Source organism: Perissodus microlepis, chromosome 13 (assembly GCF_051167445.1).
Source record: "Perissodus microlepis isolate ML-2025 ecotype Zambia chromosome 13, ASM5116744v1, whole genome shotgun sequence".
NCBI classification, from domain to species: Eukaryota; Metazoa; Chordata; class Actinopteri; order Cichliformes; family Cichlidae; genus Perissodus; species Perissodus microlepis.
The window spans coordinates 13,402,911-13,429,253 of NC_140473.1; the positions used below are offsets into that span (position 1 = coordinate 13,402,911).

The following is a 26,343-nucleotide window of genomic DNA, read 5'->3' on the forward strand; positions in this document are numbered from 1 at the left end:
CTCGTTAATCTAGTCACAGTGGGGAAGCAAACCAAATTTGAGAACTTAAATGTCTTTCACCAAGATAAGCATAGGAGATAGAATATGTCAACTCTTAAGGTCAGATATGTGCTTCACACTGATGTATTTTGATAAGAACAGCCATTTTAAAAATTGATCCTGAAATTACTTGAAACTGACTACTGATGTGATGATCTGAAGAGCTTCTGTAGGGCAAAAGCCTGTGGCTAGCAGAGGAGGCGTGTGGAGGACACACCACAGAAGCAGCTTGCAAGGAGTGAAGTGTGCTGAGAATACTACTGTGAGCAAACCATCAAGAAAAGTAAGGTGAAAGAGAAGAGGGTGACCTTTATGAAAATATCTGTCATCTCCCTCAGTTTCTCACCTAGTGGAGCTTAGAAATGGGTCGAATACATGTTCTCTTTATTACTGCAATAAAATGACATGGGGAAATAATAACAAAAACGTGGTTTTAATTGTTTCTATTGCTAGAAAAAAAAGTGGTTTGCAGTTTTCTGCGGTCCCAGATATTGCAACACTATTTCCCATTGCATAAAACTCATCACCATAATTGGTTACATCAGCAACGCCTTGGTGCCAATGTAAATAACAGTGGAGGATCTTTGAGGAACTACACTGTATTTATTGGGACGCGGGTATGTTTCCTGGTCAGAGAACAGAAATAAACCAGTGACAAGCTAATGGATGGAGAGTCACTGGCCAGCTGGAGGAATCAGGGTTGGAATGTAAAATGGCAAACACTCTCCTCTCTCCCTCGGCAGCCACTGCCAAAATGCCCTGGAGCAAGGCACTTAACCCCTTGCTTATACTGTTTTCAGCAACAACCAGCAGAAGACTGATTGCAGTATGGCTCTGTGGTGTGAATATACCTGTACAGCAAGCAGGATGTAGGTCATTGAAGGAAAAATGAAAAACAAAATCACACACAAGCTGTCAAAACATTCCCTCTGCAAATAAATATTAAATATGATATAAACACAATACCACTATGGATGTACCCTCCTGCTGCTTATGTGCGTGTGTTTCTGTGAGCGTTAGATGGAAGAGGATGTAAAAAAGAAGTGAGCTGTGAAATGGTACCAAATGTACCCTTGAGGAGTTTTCCCACTGACTTCCGGCCAATAGTAGCAATTCCAGGAAGTTGCTGCACACAGACACAGACACACATAACCACTCCTGAAGCAGTTGATGTGCACTGAACAGAGGCGATGATAGAAACTGTTCAGTAGTGCGGACAGGCCAGGCTATAGCCGTTGTTGCTTCTTTTCATTATGCAAATACTAATCAAAAGCTCTACATGAAATCAATCTTCCTCTAACTCTCATCAAGAAAGGAAATGCATTTCCTAAAAAATGTTCCCAATAATCCGGTGCAAAAATTAAAAGCTGATAAAGCTATTCACATTCTGAATTGTTGCATTATGATAGTCTAGTGTAATCTTCACATCAGCCCAAGCAATTGAAGTAGCGCATGCATGACAAAGTGCTACAGTAATTCATTTAACCTGCTAGGCAACCAGATGCACGAAACAACAGTTTTGGAGTTTTAGTTCTTATTAAACGCGTTCCTAATCCAGACCTGCAGAGGATCAATTATAGCTAGGCTTTGAGAGACCCCAGTCAATTTTGTTTTTTAAATTTTTTTTTCACCTCTCAGGCTATATAAAAACCATTTTCATTTTGTAGGAGAGGTTCAATTGTTTACACAAGATAATGACTCGCCTCGCTAATGAATATTTTGTTAAGCCTAATTAAATAATCAATCAAGCAGCCCCGTATCCCCGCCCTGACCTGCCACAGAGGGCCATCTCCTCAGCAGACAGGCACGCCTTCAGCCCTCAGCTTCTGATCACATTTCCTTAGCAACGTGTTTCCCCCCGTGTCGCTTAGACGGCTCAGCTGTCTTATTCCCCACGGAGATACACATCTCACCTCTGACTAGCAAATTCTCCAGAATGATGGTACAAGTCACCGTCCCAGGGCGGAACACCTTTGCAACTTAATGGTGAGCATATATCCCACCGGCACACACGATGAAACGGCGTTAATTGCAAGTCAGCAGAGAAGTGTCTGCCGCACCGCTTCTGCATGCAGCAGATGGTCCATGTGTACTCCCTACTAGTAAGATTAGCCGTCCATAGTAAATCCTGGGCCTAGCATTTGCAGGATGGGGGCAGAGGGACGCGTCAGCTACATTTAATGCTAAGCTGTAGTTCAGTCTTGTTGATGTAGCCTCTTTCATCTTTGCATTATAATAACTTTTTTAAACGTTTTAAACTCTTAAGACTGGTATAGGTTGTAGTAGTGTGCACAGTTATTATTATTATTGTTGTTGTTGTTGTTGTTGTTAGTGTAAAAAAAAAATAAAAATCAGTGTCTCTAAATTAGGAGAAATTAGTCTGAGCAATGACTGTGTTTAACCAAAAAGTGATTTGTTTTTTTGTTTTTTTTTGTATAATGTCTCCCTGAGGTGCTCAGTAATCAAAATGTGACATCACGATGGGAAAAAAATAGTAAGACATGCGCCACTTGTTAAAGCTGGCTAACTTTAGCAGCACACATTTTTATTTTAGTTCAAGTGAGTCACGTAGTTATGAAAATTGTCCACAAATCACCGGTTATGGTACATTTTGGATCCACATGCAAATGGGATCTAAATCAAAAAGTTAAAAAAAAAGATTTTTAAATAGATGTAACTGAAATAAACAAATGATCAATAAATGCAATAAGCTGGGAATTACCAGAGTGGACAGGATTAGAAATGAGAGTATCAGAGGGATAGCTGAGGTCGAGCACTTTGGAGAAAAAGAGAGACAAGGCTGAGATAGTGGGATAGTGGATTTACTGGTCAAGGGATGTTGAATATGTAGCTGTTAGGCAGCAGGAAAAGAGGAAGACCACAGAGGAATTTGATGAAGGTAGCGAAGGAGGACATGCAGAGGGTTCCTGTGACAGAGGAGGATGCTAGGGATAGAGTGAGATGAAGGCAGATGCTCTGCTGCAAACCCACAAATAGTAAACCCACATTTAATTAAAAAATAAACAATACATTCAATGTTAGAACTCAGTTTTCTTCTTTTTTTTCCCCTCGCACTAAGGAAAAAATCCACGAGCAAATAGTTCAACAATGTAAGTTTCTTTTCTATTTTAAAGTTGCAAAGAATTTGGTGGATTTCATTATCTACATGGGATTATATTAAAAGTTTCATGGAATCTGTGTGCACAGGGCACAGTGTCAAAACCAATACCGAACAGGAGAATCACATTAAAACCTTAAGTGACTCTAGTGGAAATCCCTGGCTGGCTCAGCAGTGCTAATAAAAACTATACTGGCAGTTAACAGTATATAGCCGCATGGATATGAGCTATAACGAGTTAAAACCAGTTGAACTGCATATGAGCAAGATTCAGAAGGCAATTGGCTTTTCTGGGGCCCAAGTTCATTTAAGAAGTATTGAGGTGAAGTGGAAATAAAATAAAAAAAAGCCTTTTTTGTAAGTTATGAATGATACTTTCTCTAAGTTAAAGATCAGTTTATTAGCTGTGCATGGTTTGGTGTGCTCATGGCATGGACAACTTGCACAACAACTTGCTTATTTAGGTCAAATAAAACCAAAACATGTTTTTCTGGTGATTAAAAAACTGATAAACATGAAACTATTCGTTGTATAAAATTTAAAACACAAATCTGTTGTTTGGGGGAAAATACACTGTCTTAGGTATACTGTACACTCGTGTGAAGTTTTTAAGAGAAGAGTTGGTGGAGATGGAGAAGAGATTTTTGCTTGACCTCCAGAATCCACACCTAAGATTAGCATGCCACAAGCTCTACATAGGTGACTCAGAACAAACAGGAAAAAGAAGAAAAACTATGGATAAAAATAACTAAATAAACGAAACTCTCCAAAGCAATTTTCTGGTCTGCAGGTGTGCCACATATTCTGGATCATGATAACCAAGCTGCCTCACAGACGTGCCTGCAGTATTTCCTTCATGCAGAGCTCTTAGGGCTCTGCGTGGCAGAAAGTGTATATACTGCAAATCCCCAAAGCACTGCACAAGTGTTACAAACAAACAAAAACTCACAGCCTTAACTTATTGAGGTTCTCCTCCAGAGCCCCAAATAAACAGGAAACACTGTAGACTATACAGGGGGGCTGGTGACTGATAAAGGTAGTGCCTAAAACAAACAAAAAAAGAGCAATTCATTTCAAGCTGGCAAAGCTGTTGTGCTGCTGGCTTTGGCCTAATTTAACCCATGGTTTGAGATATTACAGACTTGAAAACATTCTGTAGTTTTGCTTCTTTCAAATGTTGTTTAAGGTTTTAGAGAGCAAAGAAAGAACAAAAAAAAAACTGTCTGTGAAGTTTAATTTCCCATGCACTTTTATAAGATAAAGGCCAAAACTGTATGACTTGTCTTCTCAGTATTACTTTACATGATTCAGGAAACAGACCTGAAATTTGAGTGAAAATTGGTTTTGCCTTTGGCATCAATCACTTCAAGAAGAAAATTGATGTATGGGCTAATTTTCAGGGGGCTTTAGGCCTGGATGCTCATCATTGTTATAGGTGATTAGTGGCGATCCACACATCTACCCAGGGAGCACAAACGATCAGTCCAGCAGCGGCTGTGGCCAGTAGCCTGCTGGTGGTTCACTGCTGTTTCAGAGACATCCCGCTGCTGATATAGTAATAAAGCTGATTTGTATCAGTTTGAAGGTTATAAATAATAACCAAAGCTCGTATTCTTCTTATTATTATTAAATGTAGCTGAAGCGTTTTGGCTTTGTAAATATGTTCAGGAGCCGGTCTGTGTTTGAACCCACTTAATGATGGTGGCAGTTGACCTTTTTCTGCTCTAACCTACTCTGAAATGGGACATCATCTACCAAATCCATCACCACAGTGTTGACAAAAGTGAATTTAACAGTGAGTGGACAGAGAAATGAGTTCTGTGCCAGCTCATTTAAAGTCTGTGTTTACTTCACAGTCAGACTTTCTCAGGTAAAATATTTGTTCCAGATTTTTTCTGTTGTTTTTTTTGTTTTGTGTTGTTCACTCAGGAAGCTTTTAGAATGAATTGGTATGCTGATGACAGATGATGCTCTACCAAATATTGTCAAGTTGATAAAAGCCTACAAGTCTGTAATGCCGGTCATGAAGTTCATCTCATCGCATACCTCATGTGTGGCGATAAATTGAGAGATGATTTGCTTTCGCCTTCTGATTTAATCATTTCAGCAGATTCACTGTGGCACAGAGAGTTGCAAAAAACCCTTTCTTTGTTATGATGATCCTGAGGGACATGTTATGACAGAACAGCAGCAGATTTCATCAATGTAGGAGGCTTACAACTTGAATTCTAATTTAATTCAATTTAATTTAATATGCCGTACAAATATAAACTTCCGATAAGTCATCTCCAGTCCCTATGCAGCGAGGGGGAAAAAAGCAAAAAAATACACTCAATACAGCACAATAGCAAACACCATCAGCATTCAGTCACTGCAGCTGCCAGGCTGTGAAAAGTTCAGAGGAAATGATAATGAGAAATTACCATATACAAGGATGCTTACACTATTTATCTCAACAATGTTTGCCTCAACTTACACCTGTGCGTCCTCGTTCTTGCAGAAGTGCCATTGTACTGTAACTAGCAACTGTGTCTCAGTCACTAACCACCATCTTCATCACTGTCTGTGCATCGTGCTGACAGCTTAATGAGCCAAACTTTGCTACTTGTGAAGAAAACAAGAAAATGTAATCTTTCTCATTAGTTGGCAAGTTAGCAAATGTTTTCAGATGTGGCCTAGTTTCTGATCAAACTAAGCTTTGTTATGTCAAATGTCCTCTTTGATCCAGTTCTTATCTTCATCTAACCTACAGCGCTGTGTTGACTATTTATTACCGAGTAAGCTCCTGATCTCTTTCTTGAGTCATTTGGTCGAGAAAGTGACATTAATAGGGGAAAATGTCCTTCATTTGGTAATCTTCACATTTAAGTTGCCTAAACCATTTATTTAAGAACAAAGGGAGCTGATTATGAAAATATTTTGTCGATTAATTTTCTTTCAATCTCCGTATCAGCTATTGTAACCTGTGACAGACAGCAATTGACATGTAACCTACCAGTATGATGCGATAATTCGTTGTGTCCTCCTCATGTCTCTCTCAGTCATCAGTCAAGCGAGGATTTACACAGCTCCCTTGATCCATTGCCCTCTACACACCTGCGTGATTGGCATCCTAAATTGTGGAGTGAACTGAGGTGCAATAATAGCAGGAGGCTGTTTGAGACAATTAGTTGACCCCCACACGCATTACCTTGCTTCTGACCCCATGGCCCTTATTAGCTGAACCATTTCACTGTGTGGCCCACAGTTTAATCCTAATTGATCAATACTTTTAAGGCCTCTTAATATCTGAAGAGAACCTTTTGGTCTGTTTATTTAAGTGGATGCCAAACACTATAGATTGCTGTGGAAGTATGAATGAGTATCGAATGCAATTTTAGATGGATTTAGAATCAGATTTGGTCAAGATCAAGATGGATAAATGTCATTTAGAGTTTAAATGAAGTTAACTGCGCAAAGACCTATGGTTTAAACAGCTTCTCAATGTATTATGAGTTATGATAGTAATTTGGTATTGAAACAAATGTGCTGATTACAACCGTTTGGTTTACTTGCTTATTGTATTCTTTCTGAATTCCAGTGGAAATGTGGCAAATAGATAGTCTTTCCTGGCCTTAGTGTGCCTTCTGTTATCTTTTTACTCATTCTGCTTGTTGATGTTGTCAATTTACTGCCACATGCATGGTGGTATATGGTGGTCTTCATTTCACTCCAACTTTGGGACAATTCATTGTGAGGCTGTTGGGGTTACTTGGGTCTTGTTATTATGTGGTAGTTGAGATATAAACAAGTGTACTGCAGCATACAGCATTATGCAGTGCATTATTGAATTGTAGCTGATACTGTGAAAGTCCAATTTCTATTCAGAGTATACAGTACATCCTGACCTCTTGCCTAAATCACATTACTGGTTACAGGCGACTGATAGCAGTAAACATAGCTGCCACTACTGTGCTACTACTAATAGACAAAAACACCTTATAGTGACACAGTATTAGATTCTGGTGTTGTGCTGTTTTTGGTAGTTTCAGGGTTGTTGTCATTTGGTTGTTGTGGATAATTTACAGTACTCTGTATATTAGGCAAAAAAAAAGAGTTTGTACAATTCTAAGGAATTTGAAAGTCAGTATTTCGACCAATTTTATTAACTCTCTTAGGGTTTTTTGTAATTTCTTTAAGTACAGGTAGTCTTCAGGAATAGTTTTTAAAGGAAACTCAGAACTCGTATTTGGATGTCGGCTGCCTTTCGTTCTGGTCTTTGTCAAGATGATTCCATCATTCAATAATGTTGAGGTCCGGGCTCTGGGGAGGCCAATCCATGACTGATTGACATGAAGGGTATGCTTTTACTGCACTGGCAGTGTGTTTGAGAGCATTGCCATGCTGAAAAACAAAGCTGCTGCTAATCAGAGGCTTTAAAGATGCTATATGGTGGATATTGAAATCTGATGGTTCTTTTCAGTATTCATAATTCCATCCCAAACACCACTGGTGGACATGTAGCCAAACCAAACCACGACAGAACCAATGTGTTGTACCTCTCCAGTATATATTGATTTTGATTTGAACCAATCAAAATTTAGATTAATCACAGCACAGGACTGTGAATGAATGAAGCAGCCAATGTCCAAAGAAAACCTTTAAAGGATCATTAAGAAGCCTGGAAAGCTGTTTCTCCAGACCACTTTAAAAATTGTAAAGAATTTAGGGTTTGCGCTGTACTTTTGTATTGTACTATCTATATAAAACTCTGATTTCCAATTTCATTAACAATTTTGTTATCATGTTTTCATTTTTTTTTATTTGTTTGATGTTTTTTAGTCTGTAGCTCATTAAAGTTGTTTGTTAGCCACTTTTTTAAAACCAATATAAGAAATTCCATATCTTCACGTGTCTTTTTGTCTTTGTAGGCATGCGACGGGGATGATTAACATACTTTTACAACCTGTAAGCCAAGAGCAGCAGGCTTGACAATTCTCCAAATCCACAGTTTCATCTAATCAAGGATTAAACTTAATTGTGGATTAGAGTTTTGTTCCCACTGTGGTTATATTAATAAATGTAACAATGGAAAAATGTCAAAAGAAAAGAATATTTTGCAATGGCAATTGTTTTGATTTTATTGCAGTGGCACCAATCTGTGTTCTCAAGACATTTTCCATGGTAGAACAGGTGCTTTATTTCTGCTTGTTTTCAACTTACGGGAGGTCCTGCTTCTGTACCTGTTGGTTGGCTGCCATCGATTCCGGGGGAAAAAGCTTTTTTAAAATTACCCTTTTTTAAGCAATTTTTAAATCAGATTGACTGATGATTCTATATATCCGTTGTTGTTTTTTTTTATGTCCCAGTGGCCATTTAAAGTTAATTTAGATGAAAACTTTTGGCAACTTGCTTATTCACTTCCTGACCCAACCCTTTTAGGGATTTGTGTCTCCATCCAGTCTCGAACCAGGATTCCTTTGTGTATTATAATAACTTCCAAGTAAATACCTAAAACTTGCTTTTAGAAGAACTTGAATCATTAGTTCCACTAGCAGCTCAAGATTCCTGGCATATTATGTAAACAGATCTGCTCAAAGTCTCTTTTTCAAAAAAAAAAAAAAGGTTTAATGTACAAATTAAATTTCTTTGAATATATATTGAGTTTCTTAAGAGCTTTTTCTATTATCTCATAATGACATTCATTGATTTCTTTTCTCCTGTTTTATAATTATGAGACGTTTGTGAGGTGCTTTGTTTTACAGTATAGTTACAATATTCTGGCAAGAATCTCAATCATGTGTTTTTTGGTGCTTTTACACTAAAACCAACAGACTGCCAAAATGACATCTTTTTACAGCGCATCAGTGTCCTGTCTGTCTGGCCACTTTTTTTTGCCACCACAAAATTGCCAGACCCAAAATTGGAACTACTGTAACTATGGAGAAGGATCACATCTGTCACATTTTTCCCCCCACACACAATGACCACAACTTTTGCTATAGAACTCTAATGTACGGGTTTCATACTTTTTGAAGTGTAGGCTTATTCTCAAAAGGCACTGAAGCAGGACTGGCTCTTCACCAGCACCGCTCACACCAGATAGAAAACATCAAAATGCTGAAAAAATAAAGGGATGCTCTGTTGCTATGAATGAATCCTTTCATATCTGATCTAATCTCCTTTGATTCATTGTCAATGTAAAAATACTGAAGAACTTTAAATAAAAGTTAATTAAAAAACGGATAACTACACGTAAATGGCCATTGCACAGGTGCTGGTAATTATTATTCTGCAATCACTAAACCTATCCCACATTTTGTCCTCTTTTATTAAAATTTTAATTCAATATTTTTTTTCTCACAAATCAGCTGACAGGTTTCCAATTTGTTCGGTGAAACACAATAGTCATCCTCATCTCGTGTAAATGAAGTCTTCTGGGTCCCCACAGAACCCCCAAGACAATACTTGCAATCTCATTCATTTTATCACTCCCTCTTCTATTGATATTGGTGTTCCATATTCAGCGTTTTATTACTTATCGCCATGCAGTTATTCATATCAGCCCTTGTGAGCTGATCAAGAAGCAGAGTTTTTCTTGCAGCGAGGCTTCTCTACTTTGTTGTTTTATCTGGCGCACACGTATGAAAAAGGCCTGAGGGAGGAAGACAATGCTGTCTGCTTTAACTCATCTCGCTGCCTGACACTGAGGTATCAGGCACCAGCAGGGGAGAGAGAATATTTTATCTGACATTGTCACTCTCTGTAGAAACCTCCGGGAGGCTGAGGCTGCTGTGACACACTTGGTGGTCAGCAGCACTGCATATGATTATGACAGCTCCTGCTACCCTCGCAGAAACCATAGGTCTGTGGTGTTATTGTAAAATGAAATCTTCCTAATAACAGCGTGTGCTCAGTCGCTTCTAGTGCTCTGGATAAAGTTTTAAGCAGCAACAGTGTGTAGCCGTAAAACATATTTTAAAAAAATCTCTTTGTTTTCTTCAGGCGATTGCTACTCTGGTGGACTTTGGAGTAAAGCATCACACAAAGTTGTTCTTAAAAGTCCCAAACTGATTTGGATTAAATACAGAGAAAGAGGAGACATGAGATCGTCATTGTTTCACGTGAGTCTCATTTTTGTGGCCATTCATATGATCCACTGCCAAATCCTTTGCAACAGGCAACCTTCAACCGAATGGCACCTTAAAAAAAACACAATCCAAATGAATTGGACTCTAATAGGGAACATCTGCAGGAGTGTTTCTGAGTGCTGGGATTCCCAGCGGGGAGACGAGTCAAGTGAGCAGCCTTTCAACTTCCCACAGATATGCCCACTTCAGCTACAACATGGAGACAAACTGCTGATGTCTGCTGATGAAACACTCAAGTCATATGGCATCAAACTCCTAAATGTGTCAAAAGAGAACTTTGAAAGCTGTTCTGCAACAGGACAGAGAGAAGATCAGTTTCTCTTCCCTCACAACATAAATGAAAGAGAGCAAGTCGATGCCAGGTGGCTCATGCCGGGTCACCGTTATTTTATTGCGCTGCACGAAGGAGACGCGCAGCTGTGCACGCTGGGTTTGAGGCTAAACGTCACAGTTAAAACCCAACTTTGTCGGAGCTCCCCGATGCTTCGACTTTGTTCGGGGAACGGTGTCTGTCAAACAGGAGTCGGGGAGAGTGCATTCCACTGTCGATGTCACCACAAGTATTCTGGGAGGTTTTGTGAAAAGTTTGATGCTTGTTTGGATAACCCCTGTGAAAACAAAGGAGTCTGTCTGAGCAATGGATCGACAGATCCACACTACAGAACATATAAGTGTCTGTGTCCTCCACATTTTACAGGTGAGCACAAATGTCACTGATCCCATTTAATGAGTTCTCATTAAATGGGCTCATCGGCTTGGTCAGAGCATCTAAAAATAGTCCTATACATCCCTTTGTCTGTAACATGTTGCATTTGCTACAGAATCAAAGTTTGTAGAAGAAGTGTTTCTGAGAGACGTACTCATGTGCTGAAAGAACGTAAAAGCAGCTTCTCAATTATGGATTTATTGAACACGTCAAGTTAATGTTTTTCACCATAACCCTCCGACACTCATGTAATGCAAACAGAATTAATTTTTACATTGCTTGCATTCCAGATGACTTCCTTCTTAAGCTCCTTGCTGAATTATCTACAGCAGCGGTCCCCAACCGTTTTTGCGCCACGAACCGGTTTATGCCCGACAATATTTTCACGGACCGGCCTTTAAGGTGTCGCGGATAAATACAACAAAATAAAACTAGTACCGGTACTGAAAAAAGATTTATTCATAACACACGTGAAAAGACCCAGGAAAACCGAGTTAACGATAAAAACGATAACAAAATAACGCTGAAAACTGATAAAAACCCTGAAAATCACACATTTCACACCTGAGCCTCAACTCTCGCGGCCCGGTACCAAACGACTCACGGACCGGTACCGGTCCAAGGCCCGGGGGTTGGGGACCGCTGATCTATAGTAATGGCTTTGTTTTGTTTTTTTTCCTTAACAAAATTAAAATCAAAGACATTAGATATCTGTGCATGCAAGCAAACTTAATTCTGCTCATCTACTGTTTTTTTTCTGTGCCTGGTCCTCTGTGAATAATCATCTAATGGGCTGTTTGTTTTAGGGGTTAACTGCTCTGAAATCATTGGGAAAGCAAACTGTGACAGCATCTGTGAAAATGGGACATGCCTTCAAATATCACCTGCATCCTTCAAATGCATCTGTGACACTGGTTTCTCTGGTAAGCATCTCTTATTTTAGAAGGCTGTTTATATAACGTAGATGGACTGTCTGGCTCAGTAACAATGAAGAGCTGCTCTTTAAATAGCATGTCACAGTTTTAATCACTGCCAGGCAAATCACACAGTTTACTGCAATTCTGTATACAAAGTGTTTTTTCCCTCACCTCCCAGAACCATGTAATTTCCCTTAAAAAACAGGAGGGCTATCTTCAAATCATCATAAATCATAAAAAGATCAGCATTTCCTTGTGGGCTATAAACTTGATCCCACTCGATGTTATATTTGTCATCATAATATATGAAGGGGCCACTTCAAATCAAATACCTCATATTACAACCAGTGATGTGCCGCTCTAAAGGGCCTGGGCTATACTGCTAGCTAACGGAGCGTGCCGGAGTTAATAAAATAAAGGTTTACGGCAATCAGGTAAAATGTAATTTATAGTGTATTGTTTCTGCTGAGAGCGTAAAGATAAAAATGAATGTTATTCAGTGCTCGTTATTTGAAGAATAAGTCCCATTTATGATAGTATTTCTAATTACATTTTACAGGTGGCACACATCAGGCTTCCAAGTTCAGGATAAAACGAACGCGTCACTTTTTTCGGTCACAACAGAAACAACACGTGATGTAAAGTTGATACACAGAAAGGGCAGAATTAATATACATCTGAGAACTGGATATAGTTATTTGGAAATCCATCGCTTTTCTTCTGCTCTGCTCATATTCACAGAGACAAATTGCATGGTTATATTATATTTAGGCTTAGGGTTAAAGTAGCTGATCCCCGTCTCTAAGAAGCACTTACAAAAGCAAATCAAAGAGCATTGTGACACATTTTTCACTCCCAGCCAAGACCATCCACTTCAGAGACAGTGCTGGACGCTCATGTATAGGCGCTGAGTGGGACTTTTGCTGTGGCGAAGATGTATGGCACATTAGTGATTCGCTCATTATTTAGTCTCATCCGCTGTATTTTTGTACAGTCGGGTCAATCGTTATCACACACAAATGGTTACAAGACCTAGATGCTCCTCGGGCTGCCCTCGATATCACTCTCTGCTATAAAAATCAAGCCTGCAATGAACTTTCTGGAGTAAAATCTCCAAGTGGCTTTTCACATTGATTCATTGTTTTGTTTGGAGCACAATTTGTCCTGGCAGCATTCTTGAAGTGTCACAGCTTCGCCTTTCGAGTCCAGCCCATGCTTTCAGCTGATTATTTTAGAGATGTTGTTTCAAGGTTACTTCCAGTACTGTCTGGCATATTCTTTTTTTTCTTTATAACAAGAGATTATTATTATGGCCATACAAAAGAAGGAGAAAAAAAAAAGTCATTGTAAAAGGTATTCTCGGATGTTTTATGAAATGGCTCTGAAGATTTAAAAGAGAAAAAGATTACTGTAGCAAGATTACAGGATAATTTTCAAAATCTTTGAAAGAGGAAATTATCAATTTGCCTTCATCTCCTTGTTGGTAGTGAATGCCAGATACCTGCTGAATTGAATACTGAATATTTTCGATCAGGTAGAGGACATTATACTTATGTTAGTTCCTTAACGCAACACCGGTGGACTAGACTGTATGTTAAATTTGGTTCACATGAACTTTATCATATTTTCCTTTTATTCAAGTCTGAATTGCTCTTTGAAATTTAACTTTTTTTTCTCTAACTACAGCATTAGGAGTGAAACTAGTGGAAAAAAAGAGTCAAATGATTTTTGTGTTAGCTGTTTTTTGCTCGTTTTGTTTTGTTTCATGTAAAAGAAGCATTTTGCAAGCCTTTTAACCCAAGCTGTCAGTGATGACAGTATAATGATCACCAGCTACTTACATTTGTTAAAACCAAATAGTTGGCCCTATTAAAGAAAACATCTGCCCTTGTTTGAAGTCAAATAGATAATTCCTATAATTTCCATCAGAAACAAATTGTGGACCTACATGCTCTGACTGCTTTTGCAGCTTCTTGTAATTTGCTTTAATTGCTGCTGCTCCCTCAAATAAGCAGACTCCACTGGGTGCTTTCGCACAGTCATGGTGTCTTGGTGTCCCATCAGCTTCTTGGGAGTTCTGTAGAGCTCGTGCTTCCTTTACCTCCCTGCTGCAGTTGGCTCATTAATCAAGTGGAAGTTAGTGGCTGCTCCAGTGCTGGCTGCCCTCACAGGCCAAAGTCTATGCGCAGAGAATAATGAGCCAAACTCATGGGATGTTTCAAATGAGATTTTCTTTTGATTTGACTCTCTTCTACTCTACCTCTAGGGCATTTGTTGTTAAGTATTACCATCTTTATAATACCATTTTCATTTGGAATATGGTCTTAATTGTTTCTAAAATCTTGTTGGTAATAAAGCCAAGTTTTGTAAGTTTAATTTGGTGTATATATGCAGTCATTAGCCTTGTTAAACTGTTTTAATTAGGCATTGACATGCTGGTGTGTTATGCATATTAGATGGATGCAATTCAAAGTCACTGCAGAAACAATGGTGTTTGAGATGAGAGCACAAATGTAAATGACTGTAATAAATATATAAACCATCGTCGGTGTTAACTAACATTGTTAGCATTTTACAGAGGGAATTATCATTATTATGCTTCATTAATACATATGACAGATGGAAATTCTACAGGAAAGCAGTTTGTAGAGGTGCAGCTTTGAGTGGACCAGTTTTGAAAACTCAGTTTCTGATGTAAAATGAGCTGAAGCAAAAAGCAAACTCTGAAGTTGGGCACAGTAAGATTGATGCCCACAGAGGAGGCTAGGAGGAGCCTCTGGGACATGAGCACTTGTATCAGCAGGGGGATTAAAGAAAATATGCAAAAAAAAGAAGTCACTAGAAAGATAAATGTGTAGGTGTCATGTGAGAAAGAAAAAAAAACTCACAAGGGAATAACATCAAAATTTATTCACCTTGACCTTGCAGTGATTTCAGTGTAATTTTATCCTCTGTGCACAATATCACTGCAGCATTACTTTGTCCCTGGTTAAGTTCACAGTTGTGAAATTAAACTGCTGGCTAGAGCTTAGGTCAAAATTACTTTATCTAAGAAAATGCTTACAATATGCTGAAAGCTGTGGCGCTCACTACTTAGTAAAATGCATGTTTATCAGTTAAAAATCTGTGTTAACTTTAATTTGGTGTATATCCAATGATATATAAATAATAAAAGAAAAAAAAACACTGTGTTGTGCGCATAAAAATATTGAATAATACAGCAGGATTTAATGAATAAACTTGTATACTTTTTAAAACATTTTAAAAACGAGAACAGTGAAATATGAGAATAAAAATAAAATAATATTTGAGCTATAGTACAAACTGTTCCAGGACATTTACCATGCGTTAATAAAAATCAATACAGCAGATTTTGTGTGACAATATTATATTGATACAAGGGCACCAAATATAGATATTTAATTAAATAAGTTAAAATACTCTGAAAATACTGCGAACTACAGGGTTCATCTCATGCGCCACCAACGCTGACTGAAGTTTTGTAAATAATTGCCATCTAATTTATAAATGTAGGCATATTCCTAACATGTTGCCATCGGTCTGAATCAATCTTTGGCTGCCAGCTGGTTGTATTCTGGTTATATTTCAATAAAACAGGAAGGTTGCTGAGCACAAATGTAATAGTAAAATATGATTTTTTTGTTAAATGTGAACTTCTGCCTATATAGACAGCAACAGATATGTGATTTTAAGCAGTATATTACAGGTAATTGCTATATTTTTAGAAATATTACATTTAACTGTGAACTTCACCCCATTTCATCTAATGGTAACATTTATGTCAGGTTTGCAGCAACAACATAAGAAAAAGTAATAATAAGTTCCATAGCTTTATCTTATTGAATAACACGGATATTGTCATAGTTTAACTTTGAGGGTATAAATTGCAGGTGAAAAAAGGTGATAAATCACAATATGTGTTATTGCAATAATCGGCATATCACAAAATGTTGAAAAAGCTGCAATAATAGAAAATAAAAATAATAAAAATGAATAATAATAAATAAAACAACAATAATAATAAAATTACAAACCTATGTGGCATAACCCACATACACAAACATGGAGAAACTGTCAGGAACAATCACAGACCAGATATTTTCCTCACATTTTTTATTCTCATAAAAACCAGACCGCTTTTAATTAGCTCGGGTTTATCCCACATTTAATTATATTACTAGTGAGGCTTTTTACAGTGTTATCAAACAACAATTTTTCCTGTTTACAGTCGTGATGTAAATGCTGTGTGTGCTGTGTGGACTGATTTAATGGGATGGCAGCGGCGCTGTATGGCACAAGCACAAATTTAAATACACACACACAGCAGGAAGCATATTACCCTGAGACTGAGGCAGTTCTCCATCATGCGGGCTAAACGGGAAAACAAGAGGAGTCAATGCAATCCACTCCATCTTTATAGCTTTCAGGAAAAAAAATTTGATTTTTAGGTGAAGAGTTCCCAATAATTTGTGTTTGGCGCTGCGGGTTTGGTTTCCCTGAGGTGAATATGATATAAAATGATTATTTCACTCTGTACAGACACAAGACTGCTGTAAACTACAAGTAGAGTTAAACAACTTAAGTGACAGCTGTTATTATACTGCTAGTTTGTGATTTTTCATATCTGAATAACTTGAGAGTTTTACTTTTGACTCATTGTTTTGACTTTGGTGGGAACATCATCCTACCAATTTAGGATAGTAAATCAACAGGATAACAAGACGCGGTGACGCTGTGTACAGTCAGTCCTGCATCAAGTTTATTTGTGGGAGCATCTTTTTACAGTGTGTGAATGTGTGTGTGAATTGGTGGATGACTGAATGTAGTGTAAAGCGCTTTGGGGTCCTTAGGGACTAAGTAAAGCGCTATACAAATACAGGCCATTTACCATTTATTTACCATTTTTAATGTTATGCATGCATAGTGCCAGGAAATGGCCCTACACATGCCACTACCCTGTGTAAATGATTAAACCTGTCAGTCACCCCTTCATTATTGGATTCTAAATCACATCTGCATTTAATTTCTGGCATGAAAATTCTTTGAAGTCATTCCATGCTTGTTAATTTCCATGTTTAATATTTGAGGTTCAAGAGTATACAGAATAGTTAAATTCATGCTATGCTAAGAACGCCAGTAGACGCGGTATAGTTTCTAAATAAAAGTGCAGTAATCTATTTTGCTGGTTTTGCAGGCCCACCGTGTGAGAAGAGGAAAGCCTCCTGTGACCCAAATCCATGTAGAAATGGTGGTACATGTGAAGAGAGTCCCACAGGATTTGTTTGCCATTGTCCGGAACGATTTGTGGGCCTCTACTGCAAATCTCGAGTTAACTTCGATTGCAAGTCGTACGCATGTCGGGAGGAACAAATGTGCACTGCAGGGGATCGCGTGAGGACTTTATTTCCCTTATTTGTTTTCCCTCAGTGGGACGTAAACAAGAAATGGCACATGAAAATTAATAGTGTCTTGAAGCGAGATCAAATGCCTTCATTCTAAAAGCTCCGGGAGCAATTAATATTTCCCGGTGAAGATGAGCTGTGGGAAAGGGTGTCTGCTTTCTCTAACATTTTGATTGAATGACCCAGTCCATATTTAAGTGCCAGTTTGAAATGGCTCTCATCAGAACCTTTTTGTAATTGGATGCCTGCTGCAATTTGCACCTTTCACGGGAAATGCTAGTGTACTCATACATTTTGCAGAGGTGGTAGTGTTTCTAATGCTCTAGAGGATACTCTGGGGAAAATACAGCAGTGGTCTAATTGTCTTTCTCTACGACCTTTGTTTTGTTCATTACAGTTTGCCAAGTGCACTACACATTTTCGAGACCCACCTAAGGATACCCGAGCAGAGAAGAGTAAAGGGGACATTTATCAACATAATGCACATTATTGCTGCTGCTTGACATATATATTTTTTCCTAGAAGCATAATCTGTTTAACTTTGAATTACAAGAACATTAACATTTGTTAGCCTCTCATATCTAAAAACCATATTAAAACAAATGTAAAACCTATTATTTATTTAGATTATATTTAATGAAAGTGTAGAAGTCTGTAGCAAATATAACTGTGACTCAATGAAGGCCATTTTTATCACTACGGTGATTTGCTCTTTTATTGATAATGTTCTGTGTTCCTACACTTGGAAATCTAATGTACCTTTTGTGTAATGTAAGCGTCCTATCCCAGGCTTGCAGGTGATCTAGGTTGTATTGCTTCTCCCATGCAGGGCTCTGAATGTGTCTGTGCAGATGGTAGTGTGGCCACAGCGTGCAGGAGGCAGAACAGCCTGTGTAGTCCATCACCATGTTTGAACAATTCCACCTGTGTGTCCAGGGGAAATGATTACATCTGCAGGTAAGAGGGAGATCTAATAATAGGAACATCATAGTCTCTTCTTGAAGATGATTCGCGTTTCTTATGAATGTGTCTCCCTCTGAGAATGAATAAAAATGTGATTTTTTTTTTTCCACCTTTTGATGTGAGGAGGATTTAAAGTTGTCTTAAAAGCTCCAGGAAGTCATTGTTGAGAGTTGAAACAGAGACTTAAATGCTTTTCCTATGAAAACGTTTCCATTTCATGCCATTCATTTCTGCCATCTTTCAAGATATCCAGATATTAAACTGTACCAGACCACAAAATAGATAAACTGGTTTAATTTGTTTATCAGATAACAATTCTCACACAAGAAATTTGACTAAATAAGAACCAAATATAATACAAATATAGGGAAGTGTATATTTGGCATATTACACAGTATAGTTAATTTGATTCACATTAGAGCTTGATTTGGTATGATACACTAACATCAAGCATTTCAGAAAATGGGTAAAAAATGCTAACCTGATTAGCGACACGCCCCTGTCTTTATCAGAATCAGGTCATGCGGAAAACTGAATTAGAATCCCAGAAATCTCGTATAAAGAAACAACACAGCATTGCTTGTTAGTGCTTAAAGCTCAAGGTGAATTGATTTTGATGACACTGACTGCCTCTCAACAGATGTCTGAGTGGGTTTTCTGGGAAGAATTGTGAAGAAATAATTGACTACTGCAGTCTGCTCAATATCAGCTGCCTAAATGAGGGATTGTGCTTGAGTGTAATTGGCGGATATCAGGTAAGTAATTCAAGGTTTCAGTCATAATGAAATGCGATAAAGCCCACGAAATATGACTCATAACGCATACAGAGTCGACGCAACGTGAACTCATTCATAAGTGTTGTTAGGATTCATAAAATAAATGTTCTGTTTCGGTAGTAAGATTTTTTAAAATCTTTTTTGTGATTAAAAAAAATGGGAGTGGTCCACTCTCCGTTATTGCATTTGATCATTTCCAGAGTGATATTGGTCTAAATGGTGTAATGTAACCTTTTGCACTTTTCAGAATTTTGAGCATGTGCTTCCTGTGAATCTGTTTGGTTTGTGGCTTCTTTGTTAGCAAGTATTCGTTTTAGACTATAAAATCTGCTTTAATGATGCAACAGTTATGCACTGGATCAATTTTAATGATGAATGCTTCAGAATGGCAACTATTGCGTGATGTTCTTACAGTTGTCCCTGAATATAAAGTACATGCAGTACAAATACAGAGATAAGACCTGGTTTAGACATGTTTAAATGTTTGGGTTTTTTTCTAATGTTGTCTATATGACAGTGAAATACAAAGAGAATTACAGAAACATCAGTGGTAGTTATATGACTACAGAAAGCAGTAATCCAATTCTAAGTCATTAAATCCTGGTGTATATGTGGAAGCTTTGTGCAGACTGACAGGTCCTGGTCTAATTTGCCTCCCAGTTTCTCAGTCTTCTCAAATGTCTGCGTTTTTTACAACACCTGAGAGTGCTCTGTAATGCCCCATAGCTCCTAATTATTGTCCATCAGTCTTGTTCCATTAGACCACTGATAGGGTTCTTTATCTATGATCTACTTTTAGATGCTTTATGTTGGTGCACGTTTGGTCAGAGATAGTCCAAAATTGTTGCTAACTGCAAGTGCGAGTTTTTCTTTTAATGTTTTCTTATATTTTTGTGACTTCTAGGGTTTGAATGTGAATAAATATTTACTGTGGGTAGTAATAAATTGGTTAGTGTGTCGTGTAGAAGCTCCATATGCACAGCTAGAGATAACATAAAATCATTTTAATTCTAGATATAGAGAGTAGTGTTTGTGTTTTTTCTCTTTGTAACACCTCGTGTTTGTGACAAAGAAACATCTGAGGTGCACATTTAGAGAGAAACCCTGTTTTAGCTTATTTGGATCAGATTTTTCTTATTGTCCATCCAGGATTTTAGTCTTCATAACTACATAATTGAATTTGCGTTAATGAAAAGGCAAAAAAAAAAAAAAAAAAGTACTATGAATTTTTATTTAAAGCTGTTCACTGTGTTCTGACTGTCAAAAATTATATTCATTTCCATTATATTGTGGTGATGGTAGAAATCTTGGTTGAAAACGTCTCAAAGCCAATTAAACCATCTTTAATATCTCTCGAAGTAATTTTTGGTGAACTGAAATTTATTTGAAGCTGTGATTTGTTCATTCATCTCCAGGCTCAAAATGTGCACCATTCAATGATTTCTCTCTAATACAGTGTGCTCTGTATGATACATTTTATTATAGATTGATGTATACTCTACTATATTACTGATTTTATGAATAATTTTCTGCATTCCTGCAGTGTGTTTGTGCCCCAGGTTGGGTTGGAGAATATTGTCAATATGTGGGTGATGCCTGTCAGATAAAGCCAAACAGCTGTTTGAATGGGGCAACATGCATTGCAACAAATCAGCCAACATCTCCCCCTCAGTACTCCTGCAAATGTCCCCTTGGCTTTACAGGTGAGATATCTTTGTTTTATTATCTCTTTTTGTTCCTTTTCAGTGAGTCTGTCCATCTGTCTCCTGGCAACAGACTCCTGTCTCCTAATTTGTACACACAGTTGTGGAATGCCGGTTATGGGATGAGGAATGACTGATTCCTTAACCTTAATGTTTGGGGAAAATCTGATGTAAAACTGGCAGAGGCTGACAGATACATGGTGTTGACATTTCTTGACATCTTGTTATATAAGCACCAACCAAAGTCAAGACACACACAAAGCCACGGAGTGCTGTCGTTTTCTGAATATTTTACTGTTTTAAGATGGCCAATCCGCAGTCCACATGCAAGACATTTGACATGGAGCTTTCATGCTAAGAGCAAATCATAAATTATACATTTTGACTTTTGTTGGTGGTTTAAAGCAAAAGGCATAAAATCCATAAAGAACTTATGAGATGCTCATGTATTCCATTAAAAGTACATAACTGGTATCATGCTTGAATGTCATCTGTAGTGACAGAAAAAAATTTTTTCTTCTGTTTTCTTTGTTTTTTCTCATTAACTGGCAAGTGTCCATTAAAATTTTATGTCACATAAAACCACTTTGAAAGGGAAATCTATTCTCCACTGTCACTTTGTCATAGAAACAATGCATTATGCACAGCTAACAAAAAAAGACATACAAACATGGTCAAGGTGTTCATGAAGAGTTCAGACATCAGTCGATCATGTTACATATTTGTAGACGCACAATGTTAACCCAACCTTAAATCCATAGATGGATCCCCAAACACAAACAAACCTCGTGAGAATATGTTCTTGATCTTTCTGTTGAACGTTTTTAAAATATAAATCCATAAATCAGCCATATGCTAATATCCACGCAGCTTCCATGAAGCAATCTCGAAACCGTCCCCCTGCCTTGGCACATAGCAGGGTTAACATTGTAGTTCTGTTATAGACGTCTAATGCTGTAATTTCTTTTTCAAGAATCTGATTTAATTAATATCTCAAAAGACCGAACCACAGCTGGCTCAAGGGCTGCTGTTCCATAGCTGACCTTTGACCTCCCGGGGGAGTAGAACAAAAATAAAAAACAAAGAAAACATCCCTGGGGTGACCTATACATTTTTTTTATTTGCGGTAGTAGTATTAGTACCATTTGTTCTCAATCTGCTGCACTACCTGATGTAGCCTAGAGGCAAAACTTCTTTAACTTTATCTAGAGAAGCACAAAACTAGCAACTACCGCTAAGAACATAAGTGTTCTTGTCTCCCAAGTGGAAATTAATTCTACAATATCTAATTCAGGCCAGGGATTGGTGGTAAATCACAAGCCAAGCACAGATTTAAAGCAAAATCCAGTAATATTTGTGATATGACTTTTTTATTTGTTTTACCTTGAAGCTTATTTATCAGCGGCCTCGCCTGCTCGACATTTCTACGGCCTGCTGCTGATTGTGTTTAATCCAAGTAATCTGGCAAACTGCTTCCTAATTAGCTGCCAGCTCGGAACATGGGCAAAACTTGTTAAGCTATCAGTGACAGTGGTTGAATAAACAATGCAGAGGCACGAAAAAACAAAAGGAGCAGTTGTAGAAAAGAAGATTAACCCTTTTTTATTTACCATGCTTAAAAAGGTTGAGCACATTCACAGAGACAGACACAATGTGATTAGAAGTTGTATTCTTTATCTCGGTCACAGCTGTCATTGTACTCCATAGCAGAAGATCATGTTTGAAGAATTGTTTATCTAAACAGTTCAATCTGCCGAAGAAAGAAAGACTCTTTTCATCTGCTTTTCTCGGTTCGCTGTATCATGCTTTTATATGATTAGCAAACCATCACAGTGATACAAAATATACACAGCTCTGTTTAGACCTAGTTACATTATTTAAGACGTTCATCGACACACAAATGGAATGACACAGATTGTCATCGCTACCAGACATTGCACTTACTGTAAAGGTTGTAATGGTACAGCTCTGAATTGTTCCTCTGTTGTTTTACTACTTAAACAGCCAGCACATGTGATTTTTTTCCAATCTGCTGCACTCAGGTTTTGGCCTATAGCACATTTCACAATCTAGCCTTAAGTCCTGACACACTCAGCTGTCAGTCAGATAAGCCCTTACATAGCACTACATGAACACGTTTCGGCCCTCTCCCCGTTCAAAGCTGAAATCTGTTGCCACTTCAGTAATGGAAAATTGTCTCTTACACCATGGCACTTCTTAGTGACTGATAGAATTCATCATTTTCTGGCATCTCAGGACTTTTGCGCTGGAATTTCTACCCATGCAGGATAGGAAGGCCAATTTAATTTCAAGCTTCGCCCTGAAATCCCACTGTACTCATCATAGATTATAACTTAGGATACATTACTCAACCCCGGCATCCAGGTTTCCTTGTGGAAAGCTTTATTTTTCATATTTATGTGGACTCTTATGTATTTTTAATTAACTATAAGGTTAGATGCTAGTATTTTCTCCAAAAGATTCAGGACTGTGCAATTAGAAAACAGTGAAATGTGCATATATATGTATATATATATATTTTTTTTTTTTACATTTTTTGAAACAGTTGCTATATATTGGATAACACTATTTTTTGTCCTATAAATCTCAACAATCCACATCATTAAATATTCATTAAAAAGCTGTATAATTGATTTTACTTACAGCCAGACAGGATTTTAGCTGTTTTCCAGATTTTAGTAGGACAAATTTGTATAATTTGCTGTTCCACTGCATAGCATTTTTTTTATATATAATGACCTGTACCATCAGCTGTGCAGATGTTATCAATCATAGTGTTGGTGCCATAGCACGAGGTTGCTGCTGTCAAGGAGGGACTTTCACTACATGTCATTGCACCTCTGTTATTGATGACAGGACTTTTTAAATTAATAACCTGCACGGGAAAGCATCCACCCCCAATCACAGCAGTGGAACTAGCAGCTGCTGAGGCAGCTGAGCACCAAGCAAATCTCTTCTAAGGCAACCTCCGTCCCCCACATCATCTGCTTTCTTTTAGACAGAGCTTGTCATTAAATGTCCATTTTCTTAACAAGAAACTGAGCCCATGCTATCAAGGGCCTGTTTTCTCTTGTGTATATACTTGGCCTCAGCACTTGAATCCTAGAGCATCTTAATAGGTGAATGTTTGCAACCTAATTATTATTTCAGCAGAAATGTTTTAAAACAGTTTCAGGCAACTCTTTAAAAAAATTGGGGGGAAATTTGCTCATTCATTTTCTTGCCGAAGGTCTATAGAGAAGATTGATATTATTGTCATATCTGTACGCTAAGTCTGAAGGTAAAGCCTGCAGCCAATTAATCCAGCTTTAGCATAATAAACAAATAAACAAACAAACAAAAAAACACATCTGCCCACCAGCATCTATCTGGCACTTTCACAGTGATAACAAGACTCCCGGTTGTCAATGCCCTGAGTTGAAAAAATAGAGCAGCACATAAGCCCCTAGTCGGGGTTTTTACTTTTTTTCCACAGAGCAAACACTGTAAATATGCATTAATTAGTGTGTTTTTAGACAGAAGCAGGTTAGCAGTATCCCCCTGCTTTCAGTCTTTATGCTAGGCTGAGTCATTCAGGAAAAGAGTGCTGCATTTTAACAATTCACACGAAAGATGAACTGCAATATGTTGGGGTGCAGAGGTCGGGACTGTGTGAAAATAGTGTGGCGATATATAATGCTGCTTATTACATCTAAAACCTCTTTCCCCAGGAACAAACTGTGAGACTGAGATCAATGAGTGTGACTCCAGACCTTGTCAGCACAATGGCAAGTGCTATGACTTGCTAGGAGACTACAGTTGCCAATGTCCTACAGGTATGCGCTATGTCCAAAACTAGACCTTATTGTAGTAAAGATGTAGGTAATTTATGTTTACTGTATCCTTGGCTCAAGAAAGCACGCCATTTGGTGGCTGTGGTGGGATGAGCCAGAGACATTGATCATGTCGACACTCTGGATTGAGCCATAAATGAGGCCATGATGTTGTGTAACTTCCCAAATGATATGGTGTTACAAAGTATAACTTGCAGGTCAAAAAAAGGAATTTAACATCACGTTTTGGGTGAAGTCACTTTAAAAATATGTATATATAGTTATGTATTTATTGTTACCTGTTTAAAATCAGGTTCACTGGTGCCTCTGTACATACTTTTCATGTGTCTCCCTAATCATCAAGGTAGTCTGCATGATCACCATCAAAAACAACTCAAAATAGGATTTTTAACACTGATACTGATCTTTGGTGATTATATAATCTGATATATTAGCCGATATATTTTCTGTATAACGTGAAAGATGAACAGACTTCACCTTTCAAAGTTTGTTATGTGTTGTGATTTTAGAAGTCCTGACTAAGATAGTATAACAGTACAGTTTAAACGTAATCTTGGTGTATTGTAATAAAAGATCGTAGATTAGTGATTTATGCTCAGGTTGCATCAGCTGGCTGTTGTGTTTGTGTACTTCCAAACCTGTGTTGGCAACATGGAAGTTGCCCTCTGCTGGACAAACTGTGCAAAATCAACAGTTATAACATGGTTGAAGGGTGTTTCTCCTGTCTCTTTTTCGCTGATATATTGGTATTAGCATCTGGCTGTAATCATTAATAATAAAAAAAAAAAAACATGTTGAAAGTTAGTGGGGAAAAAAGATTATGATCAGCCATCAAAAGTTTGTTTGTGTATTTAAAAAAAAAAAAATTATATCTGCATATGTTCCCTCAACGTTTTTCACGCCTCTGTACCACCAACGTCAACGCTATGGGGGTTCTGTCCCCCACCAGGGCGCTTACCTGGGAACCAAAGGTGATTAACTTTTGCCAGCAGGGTCTCTGGGCTGTGAAATGAGACTGAATTTAGCATGACTTATTTTATCACATGAAAATATACATATGTATATATTTTTAGTTGTATCCTGCTTACTAAAATATGTATTTTTTTCCACGTGCTATGTTTTTATTTTATTAATCTTCTTGTTTATAGCAGTCACAGCATGCTACTGATCACAACATGCTCTGCTGAGCCAGATAGAGGAAACAAGCAGCAGCAAGCATCTTTGCCACCTTATTTGCAGGATCAGTTTACACTCTTGGCCTGTGATTGACAGCTGAGAAAAAATACCAAACTCATTGCCAGAGCTCATGAATGGAACTGCATTGCTCAAATATTATACTCTGAAATTCACATTAATATAATTTTTCTGTAATTGCTTATTGTGCCTCACCGGCTGAGTCTGAATTTACATTCACTGAATGGTAACTGATGGACGACTCACGGGAGCTTTCTGTTGTTGGCACAGCACAGTTTCTGTGTCTGGCAGTTGCTTTTGCCCACTTTACTGGAACATTTCACTGCATATACAGACCCGAGACATGGTGGGCAGAGCATCTCTGTGTCCAGGTGACGTTTCTCTCGCAAGAATTTGCTACTGTTATTTTTAGCTGTTGTAGACTCTTAGGGGAAATGTAACACTCGTGGTAATGAAACTCTGTTTGTTCACTCTTGTTCAATTAAACATTAAAGCACAACACCAGTGTTAATGACACACA

At 37.9% G+C, this 26,343-nt stretch overlaps 1 protein-coding gene across 1 annotated transcript in view; it reads left to right on the forward strand.

The window, feature by feature from the left end:
• The first annotated feature begins 1,852 nt into the window (after nt 1-1,852).
• eys (EGF-like photoreceptor maintenance factor) overlaps nt 1,853-26,343 on the forward strand; it is a 159,481-nt gene continuing 134,990 nt past the window's right edge. Inside the window, exons 1-8 of the mRNA XM_084948199.1 lie at nt 1,853-2,025; nt 10,142-10,984; nt 11,800-11,916; nt 17,126-17,211; nt 18,163-18,290; nt 18,937-19,051; nt 20,616-20,775; nt 24,507-24,611. Coding sequence (XP_084804325.1) covers nt 10,240-10,984; nt 11,800-11,916; nt 17,126-17,211; nt 18,163-18,290; nt 18,937-19,051; nt 20,616-20,775; nt 24,507-24,611 — 1,456 coding nt within the window. The 5' untranslated portion in view covers nt 1,853-2,025; nt 10,142-10,239. The remainder of the gene's footprint in view (nt 2,026-10,141; nt 10,985-11,799; nt 11,917-17,125; nt 17,212-18,162; nt 18,291-18,936; nt 19,052-20,615; nt 20,776-24,506; nt 24,612-26,343) is intronic.